The 27,385-nt window shown below is 32.4% G+C and overlaps 1 protein-coding gene across 1 annotated transcript in view; it reads left to right on the top strand.

Annotated features, from left to right (window-relative positions):
• The window catches only part of LOC129220087 (G1/S-specific cyclin-E1-like), a 38,437-nt gene extending 13,768 nt beyond the window's left edge, over positions 1-24,669 (top strand). Inside the window, exons 4-10 of the mRNA XM_054854426.1 lie at positions 2,429-2,763; positions 9,791-9,937; positions 10,043-10,138; positions 12,106-12,243; positions 12,961-13,072; positions 20,078-20,235; positions 22,616-24,669. Coding sequence (XP_054710401.1) covers positions 2,429-2,763; positions 9,791-9,937; positions 10,043-10,138; positions 12,106-12,243; positions 12,961-13,072; positions 20,078-20,235; positions 22,616-22,729 — 1,100 coding nt within the window. The 3' untranslated portion in view covers positions 22,730-24,669. The remainder of the gene's footprint in view (positions 1-2,428; positions 2,764-9,790; positions 9,938-10,042; positions 10,139-12,105; positions 12,244-12,960; positions 13,073-20,077; positions 20,236-22,615) is intronic.
• Positions 24,670-27,385: the final 2,716 nt, after the last annotated feature.

Below are 27,385 nucleotides of genomic sequence, written 5' to 3'. Positions count from 1 at the left end.
ATTTGTATAGTATTTAAAACAACTGTAAGAAAAAAAATTCAGTCAGGGGTTCAGCATTTAAATTTTTAACCCAAGACACTGTTTAAGAGCACAGAGTTTCGTTTAAAACTTATAAATTCCGCGATTTTTACAAAAATAAAAAATATTTTATTTGTTTACTTCTTAACTAAGCGTACTAAACATCGAAAATGCGAAAAATCAGATTCCCATAGCGGATGCAAAGAGATTGCAATCTTCAAAGTGAAGGCATCAAAAGTATAAAAACGGCTTATAAAATAAATATTTTGGATAAAATTATTTTAGAATTGCATTTTAGAGCCCTATGATAAACATATCATTAATATCTGGACACAGTTGAAGCAAAAATAATAATAATAATAAATAAAATAAAAAATAAACGATCAATTTAGCATTTTAATTATTGACTCATAAAAGAAGATGGAATAGGGAAGTTGCAGCCTATTAAATGTTCATATTTTGGCTATTGGATATTGCTAATTGACCCTCAAAACTAAAAAATTCATCATCGCCGAATTTTAAAACACCGTGGTTGATTTTTAATGAATTTTTAAAAATCCACGCGCAAAAGTGTGCTCTTCTGAAACGTCACGAGCCTACGTCACAGGGCGCGACTGGGCAGTCTTCCGCCGAAGATCCCCTGTTTTCGCTAGGGACATTTTGAGCGCGCTGATATTTTTATTTTTTAGAAATTCAATAATCCTTTTGAACACACTATGGAGACCGGATTCGTTAAAGCACAATCTAAATAATCTTCCTCATGTAACATCAATGATGATATTCGAATATTTCCGAGAGGATGAGAGGTGTAATGTTCCAGAAACGCGAGGAGTTAAATGCGAGGAGATAAGCCTTTTACGTTTCGTCTTCGAAGTCGAATGCGTGACCTTCGGCTTCTCCCCTATCGGAAGAGCGCATGACGTCACTTCCTATGCCATTTGACGTCACAAGCGCATGAACTTTTAAAATTAATTTAAAAAAAACTACTTATCGTATCGCAAAATTTTTTTCACCTATGATGTTCATACTTGTTACTCTATCATGTAAAAATAAAAATAAAAAATCGAAAACTTCCCTATTCCACTTTAAAAACCTGAAATAAGATTTGTTACAAAAATAAAGAACCCTTTTTCTTTATTTGCATCCTAATAAAGCGAAGTTAGCTTGAAAAAAGAATGAAATATGATTCTCATATCGGATGTAAAAAGATTTCATTTTTCAAAATGAAATCTTTTATCATCAATAGAAAAAAAAAACGGTAAATAAAAGAGTTTATTTTAAGTTAAGTATCCTTTTTAGCATCGAAAAATCAAACCCATATAACTTTCTCCCAAAATAACAATTTAACATCGCACCGCCAGACGCTAAGTGGAGATAAACAGTTAAACATAGCACCACTAGGACGCTAAGTGGTGATTAGTTTGAATTTGGTAACTCTATCTGAAGCGATCACCCCCCCCCCCCCTTACTACCCTTTGCAGTTCTAAGTTCATTTCGCTGTATATTATTGATTATTAAATCGTGAGTGGGGAGAAAAGTGCTTACTACGCCTATTCAGAGAATGTTGACGCTTTTTCAAAGAAGTTTACAACAACACCGCTGCATAAAACAAACAAGCAAAATTATAAACCAAACTGACATTCAGCTGTTAATTTCTTTCAAAGAAACCAACAACAGGCATTATATTTATTTGGCCGTAGTAATTATTTATGGCTTGCAGGAGCATCACAAGAGTGCCGATTTTTTTTTTCTTTTGCGAAATTAGCTGATTTTGTATAAGTTGATTCCTCTAATTTAACTTTAAAAAAGGTTCCAACCATTATCGTTCTTATACAGGAAATATGCTGTATTATTTTAATCTGAGATTTGCTCTTTCAATAAACAATTTGTGAAAGATCCGTTTTGGTTTATCAGAATTTTGTGAAGGGTCCGTTTTGGTTGATCAGGATTTTGTGAAAGGTCCCGTTTTGGTTGATTGGATTTTTGTGAAAGGTCCGTTTTGGTTGATCGGATTTTTGTGAAGGGTCCGTTAACGGACCCAAATTTGCTCTGGCCAGATCCCTGGTATTCTCAGCCAAAATCATGCTCTGAAAACTGTTATGGACTCGCAATTTGAAAAGCGTAGAACATAATACGATTTTTGTTGTGCAGTAGCAATTTTAATTAATACTGAAATGGCGTTAGCCCCTGTTATTGGTTAGTAAGAGGCAGTAACTCCGTGAAACTAGAGATTTTCCCCATTCTAACGATGCCTTTATTTAATGAAATGAATTAAAATCTGAATAGTTATATTATGAAATCTGGTCATTCTTTTTGAAACACCCTGTATTAGCTCAATATTTTACTTCAAAAAAAAAGATATCAGACAATATTCAAGAGTGTAATTTACTGTTTTTTCTATGTAGGCCAGCTTCATCTTCATCAGAATTTTCCTCGCCCTTGTCTTGTAACAGTCATATAAAAAGTAGCTGTGAAGATACTCCTTCAACAGACACAGACACTGAGGAGCATAAACCTCATGCATTCAGTGAATTTCGTGGACTTACTACTACCACAATGAAAACTTTTTCCTATACTTGTAGACGAGCTTGTCCTCTTCCCAACTTGGATTGGGCTGAAGAAAAAGAACTATGGCATTCCATGGTTCTGAAAGACACACTCTATCGTAGAGATAGCGAAGTTCTACAGAGGCATCCTGAGTTAGAACCTAGAATGAGAGCTATTTTATTGGATTGGCTAACAGAGGTATGTTTTTTTTTTTTTTCTTTTTGCCATAGTTTGACAATTAACCTTTAGCCAACGGCGGTACATATGCTGTACCGACAAAAAGTGCTCTCTTCCTACGGCTGTGGTACAACGTCTGTACCAGTCCTTCCCTTCCCCCTCCAGTTACTTCCCGCAGTTGATAATCCTTTCACACACGCCTACGCAGGGAGAAAATGAATGAAACGCACTACACCCCTTTTGGGGGTCTGTCAATCAGAGGCGTTTGGCATAGTTTTGTTCCCAGTGAAGGAATGTGTGGCGAAGTTTCGAAAAAGAGGGGAGAAAGTTAAGCAGAAGTAAAATACTTGAAGGAAAGAAAAATTTTTGATAGCCTTTTTCTGTTTAATAACCCTATAGTAAGGCTTCCTATAATTAATAACAGCATATTTTACTGAGTACAAAACACCTATTTAGTTTAAGCAGTGTAGATATTTAGGGAGCAGAGCGCAAGAAACATCATTCTCCAAAATATTTCTTTTGTTATGGTTTTATAAAAATAATTAAACACTTGAAAAGCATATCTTATTTTGCTAACTTTTCGAAAATGAATATCATGCTGAATAAGAAACAACTTATCAATTTGCGATTTGCCACGTTTCATTTATTTCTTTATTTACATTTTAACTGAAAATTATTTGTAATACCGTTTCAACAAAACATGGAAAACATTCTAAAATCAATAAATTTGAGAGAGAGGTTCAATTAAGAATCTGTGTCGTGAATCTTTTGGTTTGAAAATTGGAAGTTAGACTAAATGCTCATTTTTTTTTTTATTATAAAAAGAGTCACTAGCACAGCCAGAATTATCTTCTAGAGGGGGTTTTCTGTTCAAAACGAGCCTTTTCATATGTAAAAGTTATTGCACTAGGGATGGCAAGAATGTAAAATCAAGGGCTCTGAGGGGTGTTTTTACCCCCCCCCCCCCCCTTCGCTACGCCTCAAAATCTATCTAATTGATCACTTATGAGTGAAAAGCATAAAAACTTAATTTTGATATTTTAGAAAATATAAATGTATTTCCTTGATATTTTGTCTATAGCGAATATTATTTCAGTAGAAAGTCAAAAGGACTAAGGATATGCTGAATGAAACAAAATAAGTATGGTACACCGGGGCACGTTTACGAGGATTTTTTTTTCGCTGAATTTTTTAATTTTATGGTTCAACTTAGGAATTCTTAAACGTTATGGCGTTATAAAGCAGTTAATAAAGTATAAATTTGTGCATTCAGTTTTCCCCCTGTTTGTATTTAAGGGGCTTAAAATGTTTATTTTTAAGTCAAAGTAGGTTGCTCCTCTTTCTGTCTTGCGCAAAAAAAAAAAGAAAAAAAAGAGAGGTTAAGTGAAAAGATTTATAAGAGCACCTAATATATTTTACTCAGTTTTCAATGAGAGTCTAATGTCTGTTTATTTTTTTTTTTCTGTTAATTAATTCTTACTTTTGGAACTGTTTATGCCAGTAAAAAATGGAAGAAAGAGGTTGGTTTTCTGTTTACTCATGCGTATTTTTTTTTTTTTACTTATCTTCTCTTACTCACAAATAACAACGTACTGGGTAGTGAAAATGTATTATAAAGATAGTACATAAATAGGAAATGTTGAAAAGAGGAAAGACTTGGAATCTAAAACAAATTTGCCCAGATATTTTTCTTGTGCATTGTGAAGGGAGCGGAACGTAATCCTTCAACAATTACTAGAGGTATTTCAACCACAATTAGAAGAAAGAGTGAATGGGGATATCAGGGGATTTGTAGGCCGTCTCTCCATATTATCTCACTCGACAGTGATTGACTTTGAAACGCCAGCTTCATATACAAAAAAGGGTGCCTTGCATGCTCTAAAAGATAGATAAGCGCTAACGTTCTTTATGTAAATGAATACGGTGTTCAAGTATATTCCGCTTGCACCTGCTCAGAAAAGCAAACCAAGGAATTGTTCGCTATTATTGTGGATTCTTTCTTCGACACACGTATTAGTGTCATCATTTTTCTGAATAGCCAAGCTGAAAAGCAAAGTTGCCTCCCTTGAATCTAAGGTATTCTACATTGTATTTACAATGGCTTTGGTCTCAGTTGAACGCTATTTACCTCCGCATTTTAGCGCATAGATAAGGACATCTGGCATTTATTGAATCCAGTGGTCTACCTCACAAATAGAGTTTGATATTTATTATTTTGTTGTCGTTAGCCTTAGGTTAGATGAGAAGCGTTATTTCAGTGATTTCAATTTTAAAACTGAACCAAATATACTTACAGAAAATCTAAACCTAGAGAACCCCATAAGGAACAAGGAGGGAAAAAAAATATTTTCAAACCATTGAATAAGTGATGACTAGCCAAGTATAGTGTCCCACTATAGTAACCCTGTATTGCGGAGAGCTCAGCGGTCGAAGTGGACATCGCCCCCTTTATGCTGTCCTATTCGGGGGGGAAGGAACTAAGAAAGCTTTGAGCCGTAGGGAGAGGGAAAAGATAATTGTATAGTTGCCGTAGCCTAAAGGTTAAATCTTAGCCAACTTCCTGAATTCCGATACCTTCTCCTGAACACCTTAATAAACAAATATCTCGAATTTTCATCAAAACAATGAAATTCGTCTGAAAAAAAATTTTTTGGTGATTAGATTTCCAGGGAAAATCCCTACAGGAAAACAATAACTAAAATCAACTGCCATTTTTTAGACATGTTTATTTCATTTTCTTCTTTTTGAATTGGCATTTCCGAAAATAAAGCAGTGAAATATTCCCAATTTTTCTCTGAACTTCCTAAATCTTCCCCTGTAACATGGGATGTTTATTATCGCTTATAAGAGAAAACAGATTTAAACCTCCCCCCCCCCCCTCCCTCTCCCGAAAAAAAAAATTACTTTGAAAAAGTAATCTCAGTATTCTCAATTGAATCCTGCTGGGTTCTCCGAATGCTGAATTTCGTATCCCTTACTGGTCTAATTTAAGAAATCCCTACTTTTATTTTTTAAATCTTATTGAAAATGCACAAATTTTTGTCATTAAATTTATTCATTCAAAATTTTTAGAGTTTTATGCATAAATCTCCCTAACTTTCAGCTTTCAATGTTGGTTGCAGAGTTGGGCTGATTTGGTAGTAAAAGTGTAGAGTCTTACGGTTTAACACTCCAGGAGTTGGAATCATTTTCCTTCTAAGTCCACAACTGTGCCAGCTCTTGTAGAGTCTAAAGAAGTCGGGGGTCAAAGCTCCATAATTCCTGGAGCTGGAGTCTCGTTTACTCTGCAACTTCGTAGCCATGGTTGGCAGCTATGCTTTTGCTATGGTGTTTTTTAGTTAAGGTCAAGTGTATTGTATATTAAAGACCTACTGTTAAGAAACCTGGTCAAATATTGATTACCAGCTAACCAGAAGAAAATCGGGCAGTTAATTATACTAAGTATGACTTTTAATATCTGTACCTTGGAGCCTGAAAGATGCCAGTCCCAAAATTGTAATTTTACAGTAAATAGGAAAACTTTTTACAGGCACATGCAAAGGATGGGATGTGCGCTATTTTAACCCTGGTAAATAATGAAAAAGGTTTTATTTTTCAGGCATTACTTTCACATGGCTTGATACGAAATAGGCTTCTACATACAATGAACTAATAAATGGAAAATCACAATTTTTTTACTTACATCAGTCTGTATCTGAGGTACAGATATTACTATTTCTTTGACTAAATCACAACTTTTCAGAATTAGTTCAAGATTTTTTATTTGATTTTTTTTACTGTAATGTTCTTAGGGAACTTTTTTTGACCTGCATGTCCCCGCTGGAGCTTGGAGAAAAACTAGAGTTGCTAATTTTTCCGTTCACATGCAAAAGACAGTCTCCCAAAGTGATTTCACTCAATGTTGCACTCAAGCTTACTTGTTAATTGCATTCTGGACAGTAACTGAGTCTCACTTTTGGGGACCATTTTGTCTAGCATATAAATCTTAGTTCATGTGTAGTAGTGTAGTTTGGAGTCCCTTTCAAGGCCTTATGTCGTAGGGTAGAGCCCCTCACAAATATGACATTTGCAACTTTGTAAATCTGTAACTGATTCTGGATAGAAGTTGAGGGAAACTCCAAATGATAGCAGATCTGGAAGCAAACAGGTTGCATACAGTTGAGCCTCGTTAAAACAAACTTCAAAGAACCTTTTAAATCAATTCTTATGTCTTTCCGTAGTTAGTCTTGTCGAACAACAAACAGGGAAAGGTCAGAGATGTAGTATGTCTTAGCAGTAATTTGTTTTAAGCATGTTCGAATTAATGAGGTTCGTCTATATTATCAGTAAAAGAAACCAGAATAAGTGGTCTCAGTTTTATTTTTAAGGGTGTAGATAAAGCAAAAACATCTGTGGTGTAACATCAATACAGATATGTTTTAAAAGCTATTTTTGAACCAGCAATGTCGTTGGTTTCTGACATTTAAAAATTTACTTTACAATATATCTATGAAATAGGGAAGTTTTCGAATTTTCAATTTTATTTTTATGTGATAGAATAACATGTATGAACATCATCGGTGAAAAAAATTTTGCGATACGATAAGTTTTTTTTTTTTTAAATAATTTTTAAAGTTCAAACGCATGTGACGTCAAATGGCATAGGAAGTGACGTCATCCGCTCTTCCGCACGGGCGGCTCGGCTTTAGCTGACAATCAGACACCGACTGAAGTGCAGTTGGCTTCCTTTAATAAGACGCAGTTTGGCGATAATCTACAGAAAGTGCGGCAAGAGTTTTAACAATAGCGCGCCTTAGAGGAGTAACTTTCTTTGTCTGCGATTTTTGATTTCAAGTTGCCTTTCTTTCTATGATTAGAGATGACAAGCACTGGTATTTAGAAGTATTGTTTTGTTCCCCAATGCTGTTCAAGTTTGAGGAGAAATCTCGGAAACAGTTTTATTAGCGTTCCATGAAATAATCTTAGGAAAAAGTGATATACTATTGCAGAGCTGCCAACCTTTATCTTAGCATAGTTTTGCGTACCCACGGGGGAGGGGGGCGAAATATTTATTAACAAATGTAGCTGACGCAATGAATAATTTAAGATTAAATTTGCAATACTGGTCTGCCAATGGCGACTAAAGCTACTATTTTGAAGCAAAGGTGACTATGGCGACAAAATATTGTCAAAAACCACTATTTTACCATCAGTTGTAAAACACGGTGATTTCTTTAGTGAAAAAGCGATTAAAATACGTAAAAACTCTTCTCTTTTTCCCCCTTACAGCAAAAGAGCTGAACATTCGCTTACAAATTCACCTCCCAGTTTCCAGGTAGGAAATAAAATAAAAAACAAAAACATTTTAACGCTTTTTTTTTTTTTTTTTGAAAATAAGTGCTTTAAAAACTAGAAAAATTTAATGTAATAAACATTTACGATTAAAAATTTGATTTTCATATTTTTAAACGAAAAGTTCTGTTTTTTTCGATTGTGGTTTCTTTATAACAGTTTGTTTCCGCTGCTACTATTTTTACAAACTATTGTTTGCATTCTGAATGAATGTCAGTAAAATTTTGCATTTTAATTTTTCTAGCTTTTTTATAAACGAGGGTTAATTTTCACGCGATTGGAAATATCGCGAATGCTGCATTTCTATTAATTTTTATGCTGTCAGTCTTATGTTTTTAATTAACAGTAAGACTCAAGAAATCATACTAGAAAGTTTCTTCTGGATTTGACCCAAGTCAGGAAATTCTTTTCTGCATCTGGCAACTATTTAGAGATTTTTTCATATTACAGGCTACTAAATCAACTATTTTTAGCAGCGGAACTCAGTAGCAACCCTGTCAGTAGGACAAGTAACAGTTTATTTTGAAAAAAATAATTTAGTTTTTTTAATTGTATATTACAAAAAGTTTTTTTATTTTTTATTTTGAAACGAATGTTTGGTACATTACTAAACGCAAAAGTAATATTTTGTAATTTATTTTAATATGAATATTATCTGTAATGTTTCATTTATTTATTTATTTGGACTGTAAAAAGAAAGAAAAATCGTAAGTTTTGGATACGATTTCATAGCGTCATTAATTGGTGCATACAGACTTTGTGACCGAAAAAAATCCCTTCCCCTTCAAAAAATTAATACATGTGTAAAATAAATAGTAACTGCTAATTTAACATCTGCGAATTAATTTGAAGAAAAGAAAGAAAATGAGCGGGGCCAGTGTTTTTTTCTCCCGGCTTGCTCATTATTGCGTATTATAGTGAAAAAGGTTAAAAAATTCATAATACTTTCAAAAATACGTATTGAATAAGAATGTAAGACATTTTTAAAGTGCAAAGGAACTGAAATCCCACGCATTAAATTTAAATAGAAAGGGGTAAAAACATCACTATTTGTATTTTAATCATAATGAAAACATTATTAACACTTTCTTTATAAATGTGAAAAAATATCTTGAAACTTTAACTGATATACTAAGTGATACTTTAAAAATACATTTTCAGTTTAGCTGCAAAATGCATTTCTATAACCTTTCTTTCCTTCAAAAATAAATTATTTGTATCGAAACTATAAAAAATATTTGCCTTTTTTTTGTAAAGTTTAAAACACAAATTTTTAAAAGGAATAAAATTAAAGGGAACTTAAACAATGGAAAATAATGAAAAAGAGAAGGAATGGAAAAGAACGAAAGAAAGAAAGATTTATTGCCAATAAAGCGAAAAACTTTCAAGCGAATACTGAGGGTTACCACACACCCCGCTTGCAAGTAAATGTTGCTCGTTTAACTCCTCGCGTTTCTTAAACTTTAAATCTCTCGTCCTCCCGGAAAAAGTAAAATATCATCATCGAAGTCGCTTCAGGATGATTATTGACTCTGTCCTCTCACGAATCCAACCTCCATTGTGTATTTAACGGATTAATTAGTTGATTTCAAGGCTTTAAACGCGGAGTGTATTCTGTGCTCGTAGTCTTAACACGGAACCTCCCTCGGAGTGAGTGTTTTTATACTAGGATGTGTTTTTATTAATAGTGAGTTAATGGTTATCTTTTTTTTCCCAGGTATGCGAGGTTTATAGGTTACACAGAGAAACATTTTATCTTGCACAGGATTACATTGATAGGTTTCTAACAGAGAAGCCAAATCTGCCAAGAAATTCCTTACAACTGCTTGGTGCGACTGCTTTATTTGTTGCTTCTAAAATGGAGGTAAGTCTTAACCTTTCTTAGCTAAGGCATAAAATAGGTTAAAATATGTCATCTTTTTTTTTTCTTTTAAATATATAAAGTACAATTTATTTTTTTCTTTTGTAGGAAATATATCCTCCTAAGTTGGAACAATTTGCTTTTGTTACTGACGGTGCATGTACAGAAGGTGAAATTTTAGCACAAGAACTTATTTTAATTATGGTAAGATTCAATGCTCTTCTTATTTTATTAGCTGCCTCAATCCAGTATGCCATAATAGAATTTCCATATGCTGTTGAAATTCAATTCTTCAGCAGTGAACCCAACCTGTAGCTGACAGCAAAGATTAATGGAGAGCGTGACGTACCTGTGAGTGACATATGTTTGTGACCAGTTTTTTATGGCCTCTCTACAGCAAAAACTACCACATGAAATCGAATGAAATTTGGTACACTTATGTGCCCATTTATTTTTTTTTTTTTTTTGGCATGAATTCCTCCAAGGGGGTGGAACAATGGGATGTTTCTTGAGTTATGTCTACTTGCTATTCCTCGAAGTAACTGGCGGAATCAAACAAAATTTGATCCATATGTGCCCCTAACAGGTACAGGTGCTGATTCAATTTTGGTGTAAATAGGACAAAGGGGGGTTGAGCTATGGAATATTTTTTGTCGTCAATTGTGACTGCTGTATCTCAAGAAATAATGAACGGAATCAAACAAAAAGTTATCAACAAGTAACCTTTAGAGGGTATAAGACCTGATTCTATTTAGGCATCAACGACTGAAAAGGGGGAGTGGCGCAATAGAAGGTTCTTTTTTTTTTTCGTTATGAGTGCCATGTCTCAAGAAGTAATGCTATGTTCTGGAAGAAATTTGGAATAAATGAATCCATATATAAACAGGCCTTGGTTCAGTTTTGATGCCAATCGCTCCACGGGGGGCTAATTTTTTTTTATGAATAAAAATAGCTTTGCCGTCTGCGTATTTCGTGTGATTTTAACTCTGTTGGAAAATTACCAGAAAATTACAATGATTTAAACTTTTTAACTGCTGCCATCTTGTGTTTGGTAACAAATAAATGTTTGTAATTATTTTAAGCAAGATTTTAAAAATAATTTTCAATTTTCATTCTTTGCTTTTAAGATAAATCAGGAATTGGGATGGTCGTCAAGTTTTGGCATGTGTAATTTTGTTTATGTTGGGAATATTGCTTCCTCCTCAAGCATGCTGAGGCATCATAATTATAAGAAAGATATAGAAGAAAGTTTCGTGATAGCCACAACATACTAGTTCTTATGTTGCTGTATACCATCTTACTGAGAATAAAAGAACTTCAAATAAAAAATTTCTCAAACTATGTGTAATGTATATCACAGAGATGTAAATGTGGAACATCTTTTTGGTATCTGCAACATTGATGTGAATTTCTCGTAACTCCGTTTAACGAGCAAATCCCACTTAAAGTAAGTACTATTTTTGTGACTTAAAAAAATTTATGTTGACTTTAAACTCCGCTTAACCTTTCTTCGTAAATCCTTTAACGCTCTGAAGTCAACCAAAAATGAGTGATGAGTCAAATCCTGGAATGCAAGTGAGGATAGCCTCTTTTTTTTCAATGTATATATTTGGATTAGAGAAGGATTTGAACTTTTTTATTTACTGACACCAACGTTATCACTTCCAATGATATTGTAGCTAATTCAAGCTAATAAAAACTAACAAAATATATTATAAAGAAAGTAAGGATGCTAAGAACAAATGGGAAGAATCTCTCTGGGGGGTTTTGAGGTGCGGAAAAAACTAGCAACGTTTTTTGAAGCCAGGGGTGCGAACGACTTTTTCGGAGCATGAATATTCTTCAAAAGCCATAGCACGAGAGATTATATAGCAGAGCAAAGCAAATTTCCTTTTGTACTCTACAAAACCTTTAAAAAAAATTAAGTTATAAGAATTTTAAAGATTCAGTTTACATGAACTCATTTTTTTCAAGCACTTGGTTAAAACAAACGACTATCCTGGTCCTTTTGCTCTCTTTATAAGCCAGTTCGACTGCACATTTTTTGACTCATACACAATTTTTGGGTACTTTACAAACATTGCTAGTTAAATTTCTTTCTGTTTTGTATTGTAGTCCAGTTAATTGAAAATTCATGTCGAAAGGGATTTAATGTTTATTTTGTTTTTTAGACTTTGAACTGGAATCTGACTCCTGTAACTATCAACTGTTGGTTAAATACTTTTATGCAGCTTGCTTATATAGAAGATGGAGAGAATTTAATTGGTCCTGGAAAATACCCTCCTAATTTATTTGTGCAATTAAGTCAGGTTTGTTCATTGTTTTTATTCTTTTTTTTTTAGCTTAAATATACAATGAAACTTTTCTAACCATTCACCTTAGTTAAAAGAGGATCTCTTCAAATGATTGAAATCTGATGGAACAGAAGCCTCCCCCCCCCCTTTTTTTTTTTTCCTTTCTGAAACATACTTAAAGGCCTTGACTCTGGCTACATATAATGCACACATAGTTCGTATTAGGTGCATAATGCTACGTATGCTCTGTACATAATGTCCTTTCTTCACTATACACGAAAAAGGATATTGTTGCATGGACAATAAAGTTTTCTTATGGTCTTGTAGAAGAAATACAATGTTTTTTTGCACACATGGGGTCATTTGGACACTTTGAACTAATAGCATACCAGAAACCTTCACTCCAGGAAGGAAAGGCAACAAAAGGAACTGGTTATGATTTTTTTTTTTTTTTTTTTTTGCTTTGTTAGTGTTTAAGTGAATGTTTTTCAATTTTGTGTTTTTGCAGAGATGATAAACTACTGAAAATAAACTTGATTAAAGCTGAGTAATATAGAGTGCAACTATCAATTTATTATTTTGCCCTTTGTTTCTGCTTGTCTCATTTGTTTTCACTGTAGTCTTTTATCTGAGCTTAGATTTCTAAGTAAGCTGTACAGGAATGCTTTGTGATTGTTATTTCTTATTTATGTGATAAAATATTTTATTTCAACATAAATCTTTTCTGTTTAGGTTTTAGATTTATGTATTTTAGACCTTGAAAGCCTCAAATATCCGTACAGTGTCCTTAGTGCTTCAGCCATTGCACATTTAGTGTCAAAAGATATTGCTACTCATGTATCTGGTAATTATCCTTTTCATTTATTTTCAAAATTTACCTTTATTTTATTTTATTTTGTAATTACAACTTCTTGCATAATTGAATAGTTCTGAGATTTCAATATACCGGTCAAGGATTCTGTTTGAAACTGTTTTTAATTTCTTTAATAGGCACTTAAGAGTTCTTTTAAATTTTCTTGGGCTAAAGTTCACACAGAAACTTTGACTTAACAGGGGAGACCCAAAAAGACCATTTATTTATCAATTTCTTGGCAATTTCCTTTGTCTCCTTCAAAGTGTTCACCATTAAAAGCAAGACACTTAGCAATTCTTTTTCTCCCACTGTTCGAAGCTCCTCTGGAGCTCTTAACTTTGATCACATTCATTGCCCTCTGCGAAGCAGTTTTGACAGCTTCTACATGATCAAAAAACTTCACTTCAGAATTTTTTTCATCCTCGGGAACAGAAAAAGATCACAGGGTGCTAGGTCTGGCGAATACGGGGGTCGAGGAACGACTGGCCACCCCCCTGAGAGGCCAAGTAGCAGTTAATGGTGAAGGCTGAGTGTGCTGAAGCGTTATCGTGGTAAAGGAACTATTCACCTGATCGCCCGCACACTGGCGCAGCTACACCTTCTGCCGCCCGGGGCAGTTCTTTAATTTGCCGCCCTTTTGAAGGGAAATAAGTTAATGCATTAAAGAGTCAATAGTCAGGGCTTCAGGGATCAGAGTCGTCCTATATTTCCTATAAATCCTATATTTTTCAAAAAAGGTCAAAAACCATCCTATATTTCCTATAAATCCTATATTTCCAAAAAAAATCCTATATTTTTGGTACCCCAGAGGAACTCTACACCTTATGCATAATAAGTTATGTGCCCTTTCATTGAAAGTTGTTGCATGCTTCATGAAAAAACCAGCTCTTAAAGGAAAACTAGTGAAAATTTACTAAGAGGAAAAATATAAAAGGGTGTGTAAGTTGAGAAAACATTTTTTTTTTTTTTTTGTGGATACACCCTAATGTACATTAATGACGAAGATATTCCTAAGAATGTAGCAGATAACCCCGTCAATAAGTATTGAAATTTTATCTTTAACTTGAAGGATGAAAAGCTGCACTATCCTAATTTGACCATACTTGTTAAGGCTGTCCTGAATTTCTCTTATGGCCAAAAGGAGAGGGGCTTAATAAAAGAATGTGGCTAGTGACAAACCAAACATGAGTTTAGGCACAATTGTTGCTCTCATAGTGATAAAAAACTTGGTAAAACACTGGAAAAGGTTGATGTAAATTTTAAAATATTACACAGTTGTGCAAAGCAGCACACTTGAAATATAAGGAACAGAAAGAAAGAAAAACTCTGGAGACAAAAAGGGTAATACGAAATTAAACATTAGGACTCAAATGTAAATGCATAATTGACATCGAGGCTGGGCAAGCCGTAATAGATGCTGTTAATAAAAAAATTAAAAGCTGCTTTAAAAAAGGCACTCAGTTCTATGTAATTTGTTGCTAAACCATTTTGATTTTTTATTGGAATAAATTTTTTCCCATAATATTATCATTGTTTTTATTTATTTTTTATGTGTGAGAAATTTAAATTTTCATATTCGGACAGTTAAGAATCAATATGGCAACAATTTTTGTATACATACTTTTTTATCAGTGGCACTAAAAGGTAGCTTTTTTATGAAGTGTATTCGAAATTTAATCATTTTTTTTGGCGTCCTATAAATCCTATATTTTTTAAAAATATGACTTGTATTATTTTCCAAAAAATGTCCTACATTTTGTCAGTTGGTCACTTTGATCCCTGGGGCTTGTACGCTCCTTCAAAACTCCCACAATACTCCTTTATTTAGGAAATTTTTTGAAGCGCACTTCAAACTCCTTCATTTTGGTTTTAACTCCTTCAAAACACCTTCTTTTTTAGTTCAAGACTACATAATCTTCCTCTATGAGAATAACTTGAACTACTTTGATCAACAACTAACTTCGTATCAAGGGCAAATGAATAAGGGCAATTTTAATATAATAATTTGTTGTATTTATTTTTGTGATACTGATTTACAAACTGATTGTGAGTGATTTACTAATTGATCATAGTTAAGTCATAATAGTTGAAGGTGAAAAATTTATTAGAAGGCTAAGACATTTCATAAGTGAAGTAGAACATGCTTAAATGGTGCTTGGCTATTTTTTCAAGTTTTATGATTATTATTTTTCCCCGAACCACACTTTCAGCAGCAAAAGTCAGGTTGTCTAATCATTTAAATATTTATAAATACATACGTTGATGTACTATATTAAGTGAGTGTGTTAAAAAAACAATTGTTTAGCAAATCGCAGATATGGTATTGTAAAAAGGGTCATCCACAAGTGATGTCATGCCTTAAGGGGGAGACGGGTTCATGAAATTGTGATAAGAGAGAGAGAGTGACATCACAGTTATTGTCACAGTGTTTATTAAAAATATGACATGTGACAAGAGGAGTTATATGAATTGTGACACTTTGTTACAAGGGTGGAAGGAGATATGTTGAAAAAAGTGCATTAGATGACAGCCCATTAGTACTCCTTCAAAATCTCATTTAACTCCTTCAAAACTCCTTCATTTTATTTCAAAGTTAAAATCAGTTTTATGTTTCCTTGATGACGTTAGGGGGTTGGGAATTCTCAAGGAAAAGTTCCGAAATTAAAGTGTTAAATAAGCAAATTTAGGTTATGTTTGGATGCGTGAAGATAGGGAAGGTTCGGGGGTGCTGTCAGGAAAGTTTTTCAATTAAACTGAAAAACGGGCAAATGTAGGCTGTATCTAGTGGTGTAAGGGCCTATCCTAGCTCCAACAAAGACTCAATTTTCCTACCAAAATATTTTCAAACTTGAAATCAGTTTTATGCTATCTTTGATGACGTTAAAAAGAATGGGGACATTTGGGAGCTCTCTGGAAATTTTCCGATGCCAAAGTTTCAAAAACGTAATTGTAGGCTATCTTTGACTGCATAAGTTTCCAACTATGCTGGGAAGTCGGATGGTTTTCCGGTCTCCCCTTGAAACTGTTTGAAAATGACGTCCTATAAACGCAACTTGAGCCGTTGTTTGATGGACAACATAATGAGAGAGAGTTCGAAGGGGTGAAAACCCGAAATCTTTTTCGGAATTGTTGCTCATTTTAAGCTTTTTCATCATTCAGAAAAAAAAGACTGCAGGTTTCCCTCAGAAATTTCTTAAAACGAAATTTGGAGCCAATTGTGATGACGTTAGGTGATTTCGTGCGCATCTAGGATCTGTTCCTTAGAATTTTTCTGAAATTGAAGTTTCAAATACCCAACTTTAAACTATTTTTGGAGGCATTGGATGAGGTGGGGATTTTACAGTTCGAAGTTGATGTCCTAAATACGCATTTTAAACTATCTTTAATCACGTCACAGGGAGGCCCAGTGCTTGACGAATTCATTGGTATTGAAGTTTTAAGAACTCACAGGGTTCGTACGCCCTTGAAAAACCTTGAAAAGTGCTTGAAAAAAAAAGTTCATTTTCAAGTGCTTGAAAACCTTGAAAAAGTTTTAAAACCTTGAAAAAGTTTCTTGGTGCTTAAATTCTTTCAAAAATCATCGGATTGTGCTTAAAACTTTTAATAAAGTATTTTACTAATGCTATTTTCTGAACATGCGTTCGATTTGCAACATCGCGAAAAATCGCTTCCCTGTTTGGGATTTCAATCCTTTTCCATCTTGTAAATATTTTGAAGTTTTTTACAATCGGAAGCTATTTTGACGTATAGTACCTCAGATTAGTTTATTTTTTGTTTAATTTCCATGTCTAAAAAAGGAATTATTTTGTAAACCATAACAACATTGAACTTTCCCGAATTTCGTGAAAAATTTCTCTGTTTTTTGAAATGTCAATCTTTTTACATCCTGCAAATATTTAAATATTTTGGCTAATCGATTGTTATTTTCGCATATATTACCTCAGATTAGCATATTTTATGTTTAATTTTAGTAAAATATTAATAAATTTATTTTATGGAAAACATACCAACATTGAACTTACTCAGACTTCGCGGAAAATTGCTTCTCGTGTTTGAAATTTGAATCTTTTTGCATCTTTCAAATATTTAAATATTTTGGCTAATCAGATGTTATTTTCATGCATGCTACCTTAGATTATGTTTAATTTTATGATGTATTTTATGTTTAATTTTAGTAAAAAGTTAATGAATTTATTTTATGGGAAACATGCCAGCATTGAACTTAATTCGTGACAATTTGCTTCTCTTGTTTGAGGTTTCAACCCTTTTGCATCTTGTAAATATTTTTATATTTTTTGGCAATTAGAAATTATTTTGACACATGCTACATAAGATTAGCTTGTTTATATTATTTTTAATAACTAAAAAGTTAATTATTTTTGTTTTGTTTAATTGCATATACACTTGCTTAATTTTGCAATTTTGATTTTAATTTTATCATTAGCTAATTCTTGGTTATTACAGATTTTTTTGAAAAGAATTTTAATTTAAGCGATTGAACACTTAACATTTTGACTCAAAGTTTGTATTTTAATGATAAAGTTGAGTTATACAATTTTGTAAAGTTGAATTTATAAGTACATCATTTTTTTATGTCTGATAAAATAATTAAGGTATATAAACACGGGTGATTGTGTTTTGGTTATTCACTGGAAATCCAGTAGAGTTTGTTATGCATTCACCTCCTTACTTCCAATTTTCCCCATTTACCTCAAATATTCAAAATTACTACTTTTGTTAGGTTGTAGGGCATTTGGAACAGCTTACCAGAAGAGGCTGTAATCAGCAAAGGGGTAGATAGCTTAAGGAAGGTCATTGATATTCATTGGGGTTAAATAAATTGACTAGGACCAACCTAGTTAGGCCCTTTGCTTGTTGCTGGTTATCAACAGGCACTTATCTGTGCAATATTTTAACTTCATAAAAACATAAGAAATGATTTTATATGTATCAAAAGTAGTTGCTGTACACATGTATATTTAAGTAATAGGGGTCTTAGTTTTAAAAATTATCCCCCCCCCTCCCCGATTAGCTTGGTGAAACTTACACGTGATTTTGTATAAAATCGATTGATTGATTTATACTTTGATACCCATAAATAATTATCAAAAGTCTAATACTATTAAACTTAGTGCAACTGGAAATTACCTTCTGGGTTGTGTTTTTGATCCTAACCGCCCTTATATGTGTATGAACCACTATCAATCAAATCCTCCTCTAGCAATTCCATTGAATTTAGCCATTGTGGTTTCTTCTGATAAAAATTAAAATCACTCAGGAAAGGTTCTTTTTTTTTTTTTAAATAAATATTAACTTGCATATTCTATAAAATATACTTCTTTGAATGTGAAAATTTCAAAATTAAACCTCGTAGGACCTGCTCCTCTTTATGACCAAGTTTTTCAGACATTTGCAGAAAAACTTTCAACACAGTGGATCTTTTTTTTTTATCAGAGTCTCTTGTTGTAGGAAAGGCAATTTTGCTTTCTTTACTTTTTTATATTATTACCCATTATTTATATGTTTGCATTGAATGAAATCTTCATACAATATTTTTAGTACAAATTTATGATATTGCCTTGAAAAAAAATTTTTTTGCCTTGAAAAGTGCTTGAATTTTTTTCTCCCTTAAGGGTATGAACCCTGACTCAATATTCGTCTAAAATATCAGATGTGAAGCGATGGGTTGGGCATTACCATTTGGAATTGTTTCGATACTCAAGGCCTGAAACTGCACTTTTGGGCCGGTTGCTTTTCCCGAGTGTGATAATTATTGAGGGTTTAACAGTGCAATTTTAAGCTTTCTTTAGCCTCAAAACACATTCTAAAGCTATCTTTGGCAACGTTAGACAGCAAAAAGGGGGAGGGGGGGACCTCACAATATGAAGACCTTTTTTTTTTTGCCTCCAGTAATAGATCAATAGCATGATTTCCTTATTGAAAAACGTGTTAAATTTTATCGCATCAAGAGTGTGAAAGAGCCACCCGGGATCTGCCATAAAGAGTTCGCAGACGGAAGGCAATAACACTTAAGAAAACCAACACTAAGGATCAGACATTTATCAACTACACTGATGCCACTTGCACAGCTGTTTTATGAAGGTCTCTACTTGAGCCATCTAGGTAGAAAACACTTCACTACATCTAGGATTTTCAGCATGATATTAGTCTGGTTTCTTTTGGGTCTCCCCTTGTATATTGCCTATCTTATAGTTCTTCTGGTTGAATTATTTTCATATATGCATTAGACCCTGATTATTTATTTTAGCAATATACCATATGAGAGTAGAAATGTTTTGATAAGTTTTATGAAGGCCAAGAATTGCTTTGCTATAGTAAGTTTAGAATATTCTATTTAAAAAAACTAACCTTTCTATTTTTAAAAATAAAGAAATTAAAAAAAAAAAAAATTCTCTCTCCCCCCCCCCCCCCCCTTCAAAAAAATGGTGTGTGCTATTTATGTCATGTACATATATAAGTGATTTAACGTCTGCTCTAAGTGCAATATGACTCAAAACAATTATGCCTCTGCGGTTTGAAAACCAGCTTCATATTGAAAATTCTACCTTCTGTTTTTCTATTGCTTTCTTGCACAATGAATGGATTCTATGAAGATGTGATATTGCAAGTTGATTATGCACAGCATTTTCAGAGCATATGAAGCTTTGAAACTTGTCATTCTTAATGATATGCGACTAAGTTACTCATAAAACGCTGCTGTTTCCTGTGCAAGAAAACAGCATGGAAAAACACTGTAGCTAAAGCTTACACAAAAGGACTGTACGTAACGTACTGTTTTATTTTATGCCTCCCTCTCCCATTGATAATTGATTTTGTGTGTTTTGACAGTATTTTATGTTGAATACTGCAGCTTTTTATAAAATACAGTTAAAATTCTGCTCTTTATGGAAGAAACTGAAATTTAAAGTTGAGAAGTAGTCTAAACAGTAAATCTTTCTATTTTAGCATATGAAGGATTTTAATTGTATTTTTCAGGACTAAGTTGGAGTGAACTACTGCCTTGTGTAAGTTTTATGAAACCATACGTGGAAGTAGTTAGTGAAAATGCTGGAGCTCACATTAAAAACTTCTCTGATGTCCCAACAGATGATTGGCACCATATCCAATCACATACTGCTGGATTAAAATTGCTGGTATGCATATGTGTTATAAGGTTATTTATTATTATTTAGTTTATACTTGATTCATTTCCTTAATGAAATTAATGACAAAACTGAACTTCAATACACTTGTTTTTTGCGTTCTAAGTCTAATCTTTAAATTTCTGTAATGATACATATGTATATCATTGTCCTTGAAACTAAGTTGCTTACTCTTATTTTAATATAAAAACTAATTTTGAATCAAACTGTTTCCGAATTAGGCTATGAAAAATAAAAACTTATTTACCATTTACAGTGGCTCCCAAAAATGTTCGTACACTTTGAAATTTTTTAGTAAAACCAAAATAACGCAAAAGTGAATTCGAATATGAAGTCCAATATTTTTTTACATCATTCCTATGTCATTCTAAATCAAACCCTGGTAGTTTTTTTAAAATATTGGTGGGACTTTTTGAAATAAGTCAAAAAATGAAAAGACAGAAATAATACGCCACAAAAGTCATGGTACACTCAAATATTTTCGAATGAATTCGTGATTAAAACTATTATATGTCGTTTTTTTATTTTTGCATTGTGTTGACCCTTAAAAATCATTTGGCTTGAATTTTTTGTTTATTTATTCCTTAATATTGTGCTTATTACTTTAAAATGACTGGTATGCATAAAAAACCACAAACACCATTCGAAATTTGATTTTTTTCCTCACAGTAGCGCTAAATTGGTTTGAAATGTCTCTAAATTAGTTTATTTTATTCCATTCTGTAGTAAAGTGATTGTTTCATCAGTGATTGATCATTAAAGCGATTGTTTCAGTTAACCACTGATTCAATTAAATGGCATTTCCTGTATTTATTAATATATTAAACAAGGAATACGACAGCACACCTGCCAACCCTTTGGATTCATTTGGGAGACTCCTGAATTTTCATCAGAACAATGGAATTTCTGAAAAAAAAAAAAAAGATCAGTGATTAGAATCATGGTAAGCATTCCTACGGTGAAACAATTGCAATCGCAAAAAGGAAATATTTCTTACGCAAATATAAAAACTGCATGCATTCAATCTTTTAAAATATTTCAATTTCATTTTCCTTCTTTTCTAAACTTTATCTTCCAAAAATAGTAAAACTTTTTTTTTTTTTTTTTTCAAAAAATTGCAAAAAAATTTATTATTTAAAAAAAGAAAAAAGTTAAAGTTTGATTGCATCCCCTTATCCAAAATAAGCATTGCTTTTTTGTTTGCAAGTTCTTCACAATTTTTTAGTCACGCAAACCCCCAAAATAATATCTGTTGCATCCAAAAACGAAATTTTAAGTGGGAGATTTCATAGTGACTGCAATTTTGTTGATTGAGTGTTCCATTCATTCATTGATTCACTAATTCCATAAAATATCATTTGATAGAATAAATTTTGTGTTTTCGGATAGTTTTCATATTTGCATGAAAAAAACAACGTAAATTAGGGAAAGTTGCCACATTTAAGGATTTCTCTATAAGTACTTTGAGAATTAAAATAACAAAAGCATGGGAAAATATACTTTTTTTTTTTTTTTCAATATTTAATTAGTTACATATAAATACAAGTTAATTCTCGTGGTATGAAAATAAATTACAAATCTAATATTAAAGAAAATCATTTAATTGTAGCATGTTCCCTTAAAAATAGGGGGAAGGTGCCACCAATTTGTTAATTAAAGTAATATGAGTATAGTTTATTTTTATTTTTTAAATTAAAATTATTTTTTGATTTTCATTAATGTGGAGTGGTATATTATAAAGATTCTACTCACGATAAATGCTCAAGCTATTCAAGACTAATGCGGATTAAGGACTATTAATTCAGAAAATTCACAAGCATACATACACAATATAAGAATACCCAAGCCATACTCAATGACCAGACTGTTCACACAATGGCTTAATATTGCCAACTATAGACGCAAAAAAAGTACAATTAACAAACTTGTGTCTTCTCTCGAATTACTTTATATCTTATTTTTAAATAATTAGCATCTGTGGCTTGATAGCTAATGTTATAAAATTAAATGTTTGTGTACAAGAAACCCATATATAATGAGAAAAAATGCTTAGTGATGCCTTGAATCAATAACAGCCTCGAAAAACTTGACCGACGTTTTGAACTTCAAAGATGGGAAAGTTTCAAGTCCATTTTCCACAATTTATACTTGCCTTAGTTCAGTCTCAAAATTAATTTACCAACAATTATAATTGCTATAATTTATTGAGTATCTATTTACAAGTAGTCCCACCTACCCGCTCAAGATAGAGCAAATACAGTGAAAGCACGTTGAAAAGAACATATTTAACTGGGGTTTTTTTGTTTTTTTTCTGTGCGTAAAATGTTTTAAATTTAGTTGGAAACTAAAGTGTTGCCTTTTTTTTTTCCAGGATCAAGTTCATCAAAAGAAGAGGTTATTAGAACAAGAAAGCAGTCCTAGTTTTAGAATTAGAGAACTAACGCCACCACTTAGTAGTAAGAAGAATAAAATGAATGTTAATTAATTGGCGTTCTCAAAATCTTCCTAAAAATAATCTCCTTTTTAGGTTGTCTAGTCTCATTTACCCATGAAAATTTGGGGACAGTGCAAAAAAGTGAAGTCATCTGGGAATATTTTTGTGGTGTTTTGTCTTTTCTTTTTATGTGGGAAATGCTTTTAGTACTACCTCTCATCAGTCAATACCATTAAAGTGTCATGATATTTTTGTACAAATATAAGAATTTCCAGTTGACCAGACTTTAATGTTGGAATTTCATCCTCATTACAGTTGCAATCACCATAAGTGTTCCTTACATTGCCATAGTGTTAATTGCAAGTTTGTGTTAGATTGTTCTTTTTTTTCACACAAGATTACTGTATCTTCATTTGTTCATAATCATTCGTGGTTTTTATCTATTTTTGGTATACTTAATCAAAGTTTTACATCATTTTTTTTTTCATTATTTTGACCTTTTTATTTATCTAATGCCTTAATTTCAGTACTTATTCTGTAAAGATGAAAAAACATTCAATATAGATATAGTGTTTCAAAGTTAGTGCTCTGTAAACATCTCGTATATATGATATACATTATTCTTCTTTTGAATGAATAGTGAATGTTTTGAGCAAATGTAGTGCATTTTACTAAGCTTAGTTCTACTTGTTCTATCTCTAAATGTGTATAATGCATTTAATGAATTATGCTTTGGTTCATCTTTGTTTGTAAATGAATTATGGGTTTACTTTTTGTTTTATTCGATGAGTTTTAAGTGTTTTCCTGGGAAGGTTTTGCTAATGGCAAATTTTATGTTGAATTTGCAGCATTTGCATTAGAGATACAATTTTCAAGTATTAATTATGTAATAGATTCTGTAGTGACTAGTATTTATCTTGATAGACATGTTTTCTCAGTTAAATTTTTCAGCTGAATTCTATTAAAAAAAGCTCTTATGTAAATGATTATATATTTGTAAAATATTTTAATGTTTTAATTAATGTCTGCTATAACTACTAAGTGAGAGTGTTGTAGTAAAAATGAGCATATTATACTAACTATTGAATGCCTATCACTTGACTTGGTCAGCCAGTTTTTCATATTTTCTTCCAGTTTTTTGCTCATCCACTCAACTAAAATGGCAGTATTTGTAGGTCTTGCTGCTACTATAAAAACATCAACCATTTTTTTCTTTCAAAAGAAAACCAAGAAAAATCTACTGTCCATAGAAGCATGCTCTTGTTAAACTAAGGTTTTAACAAGGGTTAACAAGTAACTAGGTTTCAACAAGGAATCAAGTTTGCTTTTTTTTTTTTTACAGATATGGGAGTTATTTTTTATTTTTCTTTAAGTATGGCTGTTTTAACTGGCATTATACATTCTACTGCAATATCTTTTGAATTTTCACTATCATTTTAATGTGATTCAATTTATTATTACATTTCTATGCAAAATACAAGAATTGCATGCTCATTTTCAAAAGGGGTGTGGAGCAAACTTAAATCAGTTTAAAATTACTATTTTTTTCACGATTTAACTCCTTCCTGTTGTAATTTTTCAAGTAAAACAATTTAAAGCAATGGACTGAGAAATTGAAATTTTAAGAACTGACGTATGTACTGACTGGAGTCTCAGCACTGAATACATTGAAATCGCTCCTGAAGTTCAAAAGCTTAATTTAATTCAAAAAATTTTAGTTTTTTTAAAATTATTTAGTGTGGATAAGTAACAACGTCCATTACTTATTCAAGTTCAGAGTTACCTGCAGTGCTTTCATGCAAGTTTTTTTTTTTCTATGTTACATGCATAGTTAAACTATAAAAAAAAGACAATAAAACTTCTCGTTAATATTTGTTGTACAGTTTATTAATGGTTAAATATATGTTGCCTATTTATTATGTATAAACTTATTTATGGACTATGTCTTGAAACATGACTGTTATAATCATGGACTTTTTGACGAAATATAACCATTGATCAAGTTATTGTGCTTCTTAGTATAAGAATTCACATTGTAACCACTTGACATATTTTGTTGACATTTCATTTGTGGGAAAAAAAGTTTTTTCATTTGGTTTCAGACTTATATGTTGCTGTTTTATCCCAAGTGTTATAAATAATATGTAAATTTATTATGAATTTCGAAATGGCAATAGTGCATGAGCATATTTATTAAAACATTTAGTTTTGGTAAGATTAATTAGTGCCAAAACTCAAAATGCAAAAAAGAAAAAATGTGATTTATATTTGACATTCATCAAATCAGCGCCCTCATTTATGTTCTTCGTATTTGTTTTTCTTGTACATTGATTTTGTATATTTATTACATTATATTGTCTGAGAATGAATGAATGAGAATGTAAATAAAGTTCAAATCAAACTAGATGATTTTGTTTTCATCTAAGCATTACTACATTATTTAACTTGCTATTGAAATTTAGATTCACTCAGGGGTGTTAGTGATCCAAAAATTTTGGGCTGACAACATTCTAAAGCTGAAAAAAACTGAAATTTATAAAAAAAAACTTAAAAATGGTTTATTTCAATGATTTTTGTTTGATAGTTTTTATGGGGCAGGAGGGGGGTGCTTCTTCATTGTTTCAGAAAATTTCAGTTTTCAGTAAATTTTACTTGAGGCCGCTATCACCCCTAGATTCACTCATCCTGATGAGGAACTCTGTGTTATTGTTTCTACGAGTCGGCAAATTGAAGGGGATGTGCATTGTTTCGTTTGCCCAATTCACTAGAAGGAAAGATTAGGTACTTATATGGCTATTGGTTGATATATCAGCTTGTGGTCCTAGGTTCAGGTTCGCTACTAATTACTATCTAAAGATTTGCTGTAATTTAATTAAATAGGAGAAATCTAGATAGGATTCGATTACCAGTGGCAAGACATTATTTTAAAGTCATGGTGACTATATTAGCCATATTTTAATTTGAATGTCTGTAAAATTTTGGTTTTAAATCAGGCCAATTTTACTACCGTTTTTCGGTACCTTCACAAAAATCTTATTTTATAATCGGTACTTGTACAAAAATCAAGAAATAAAGTGGGCAGATTCACAAAACTTAACATTGAAAATTGTCATAGTCACAAAAACAGTATTCAAAAATTAGAAAATTCCTAAAAATCTGCATTTTGAAATGGAAAATTTGTTTCTCTGTTGAAGACAAAATTAACTCAAGAAATTAAATGTTAAGCCAAATTACATCAACAATTGCTTAAGTACTGACTTTTTTTCCATAGCATTTTGATGCTGTTTTTAGTCTAAGTGCATTTGCATAATTTAATTGTTAATCTTTCAGCATCGGTTTTGGGGGACCATTTTTTCTGATAATTCCCTGGATTGTGGATACTACAAAGCCTATTGAGCTGAAATACAATAGTAGTTTTGTACCTCTTTTGCTTTTATCTCCCCCCCCCCCTTCAAAAAAAAAAAGCCTATTAGAAATAACAGGCGCAGATCCACGGATGGGGAGCGTTTCCCCCGCTGGATCATCTCCAAATTGGATAAAATTTTGTAGAAGTGTAGAGATGGATACCTTTAAAAATAACCTATGCAAATTTTCAGCTTCCGAGGTCCAAATCCTGAAGATCTAAGATTCACAAAAAATAATGCTCTAAAATGACGGATCGGCTTTGTAAGACAAATTGCCATGTTTTATTTTAGGTTGCGGAAAATTTTATCACACTGAAAGCTTAAATTATATATATAAGTCCAGATGAATTATTGTAAAATGATGTAAACTCGAATTATACTTATAAGCAGGGGCGGACTGCCTGCCTTTGGCTCAGTTGGCAAAAGAACATATGAGCCCACCACTGTAATCAAAAAAGTTCCGGAAATTAAATAGTGCTAGATCTCGATTCTTCCGAGGTAGAGCAAAGTGAGACTACCGTTAGTTTTTAATTTCCATTCAGTTTCTAAATGAAATTTTAAAGTTCTAAAAAAAGAAAATTGAAACATAAAATAACTGACATTTTTATGTGCCTTGAAAGAAGGATACTAATAGTTACAAGTCTTAAAAGGCACATCTTTGGGCTTCTATACTGACCACCACGAGGAAAGGGAGGAACCGCGTAAACTCTCAGGACATTTTTTGAAATTGATCTATATACAAATACAAATGTGACGACCAGCAACAGGCTCTGGGCCCAGCTAGGCTGGTCCTAGTCAATTAATTAGTCCCCAATGAAGATCAATGGCCCTCTTAAAGCTATCCACTCCCTTGCTCATTACCGCCTCTTCTGGTAAACTATTCCAAGTGCCCACGACCCTGCTAAAGTAGTAGTTTTTCCTGATTTCCAAGTTAGCCTGAGATTTAAATAGCTTAAAACAATGACCCCTTGTCCTGCTTTCCCCGCAAAAATTTGATCCATTTACATCTTTCATTTTGATAAATTTAAATAACTGAATCATGTCCCCTCTGACTCTCCTTTGCTCCAGGCTATACATGTTAAGCCTATTAAGTCTGGTATCATAATCTAAATCTGAGAGTCCCTTTACTAATTTAGTTACCCTTCTTTGAACCCTTTCCAATATAAAAATATCTTTCTTCAGATAAGGCGACCAAAACTGAACAGCATACTCCAAATGAGGTCTTACTAAACTCCTATATAAAGGCAGAAGAACTTTCTTAGATTTGTTTGAAATAGATCTATTGATGAACCCAAGCATTTTG

The sequence above is a fragment of the Uloborus diversus genome, chromosome 4 (assembly GCF_026930045.1).
Source record: "Uloborus diversus isolate 005 chromosome 4, Udiv.v.3.1, whole genome shotgun sequence".
NCBI lineage: Eukaryota > Metazoa > Arthropoda > Arachnida > Araneae > Uloboridae > Uloborus > Uloborus diversus.
The sequence above is the reverse complement of the archived record's forward strand: the minus strand, read 5'-3'. Positions and strand labels throughout refer to the sequence as shown.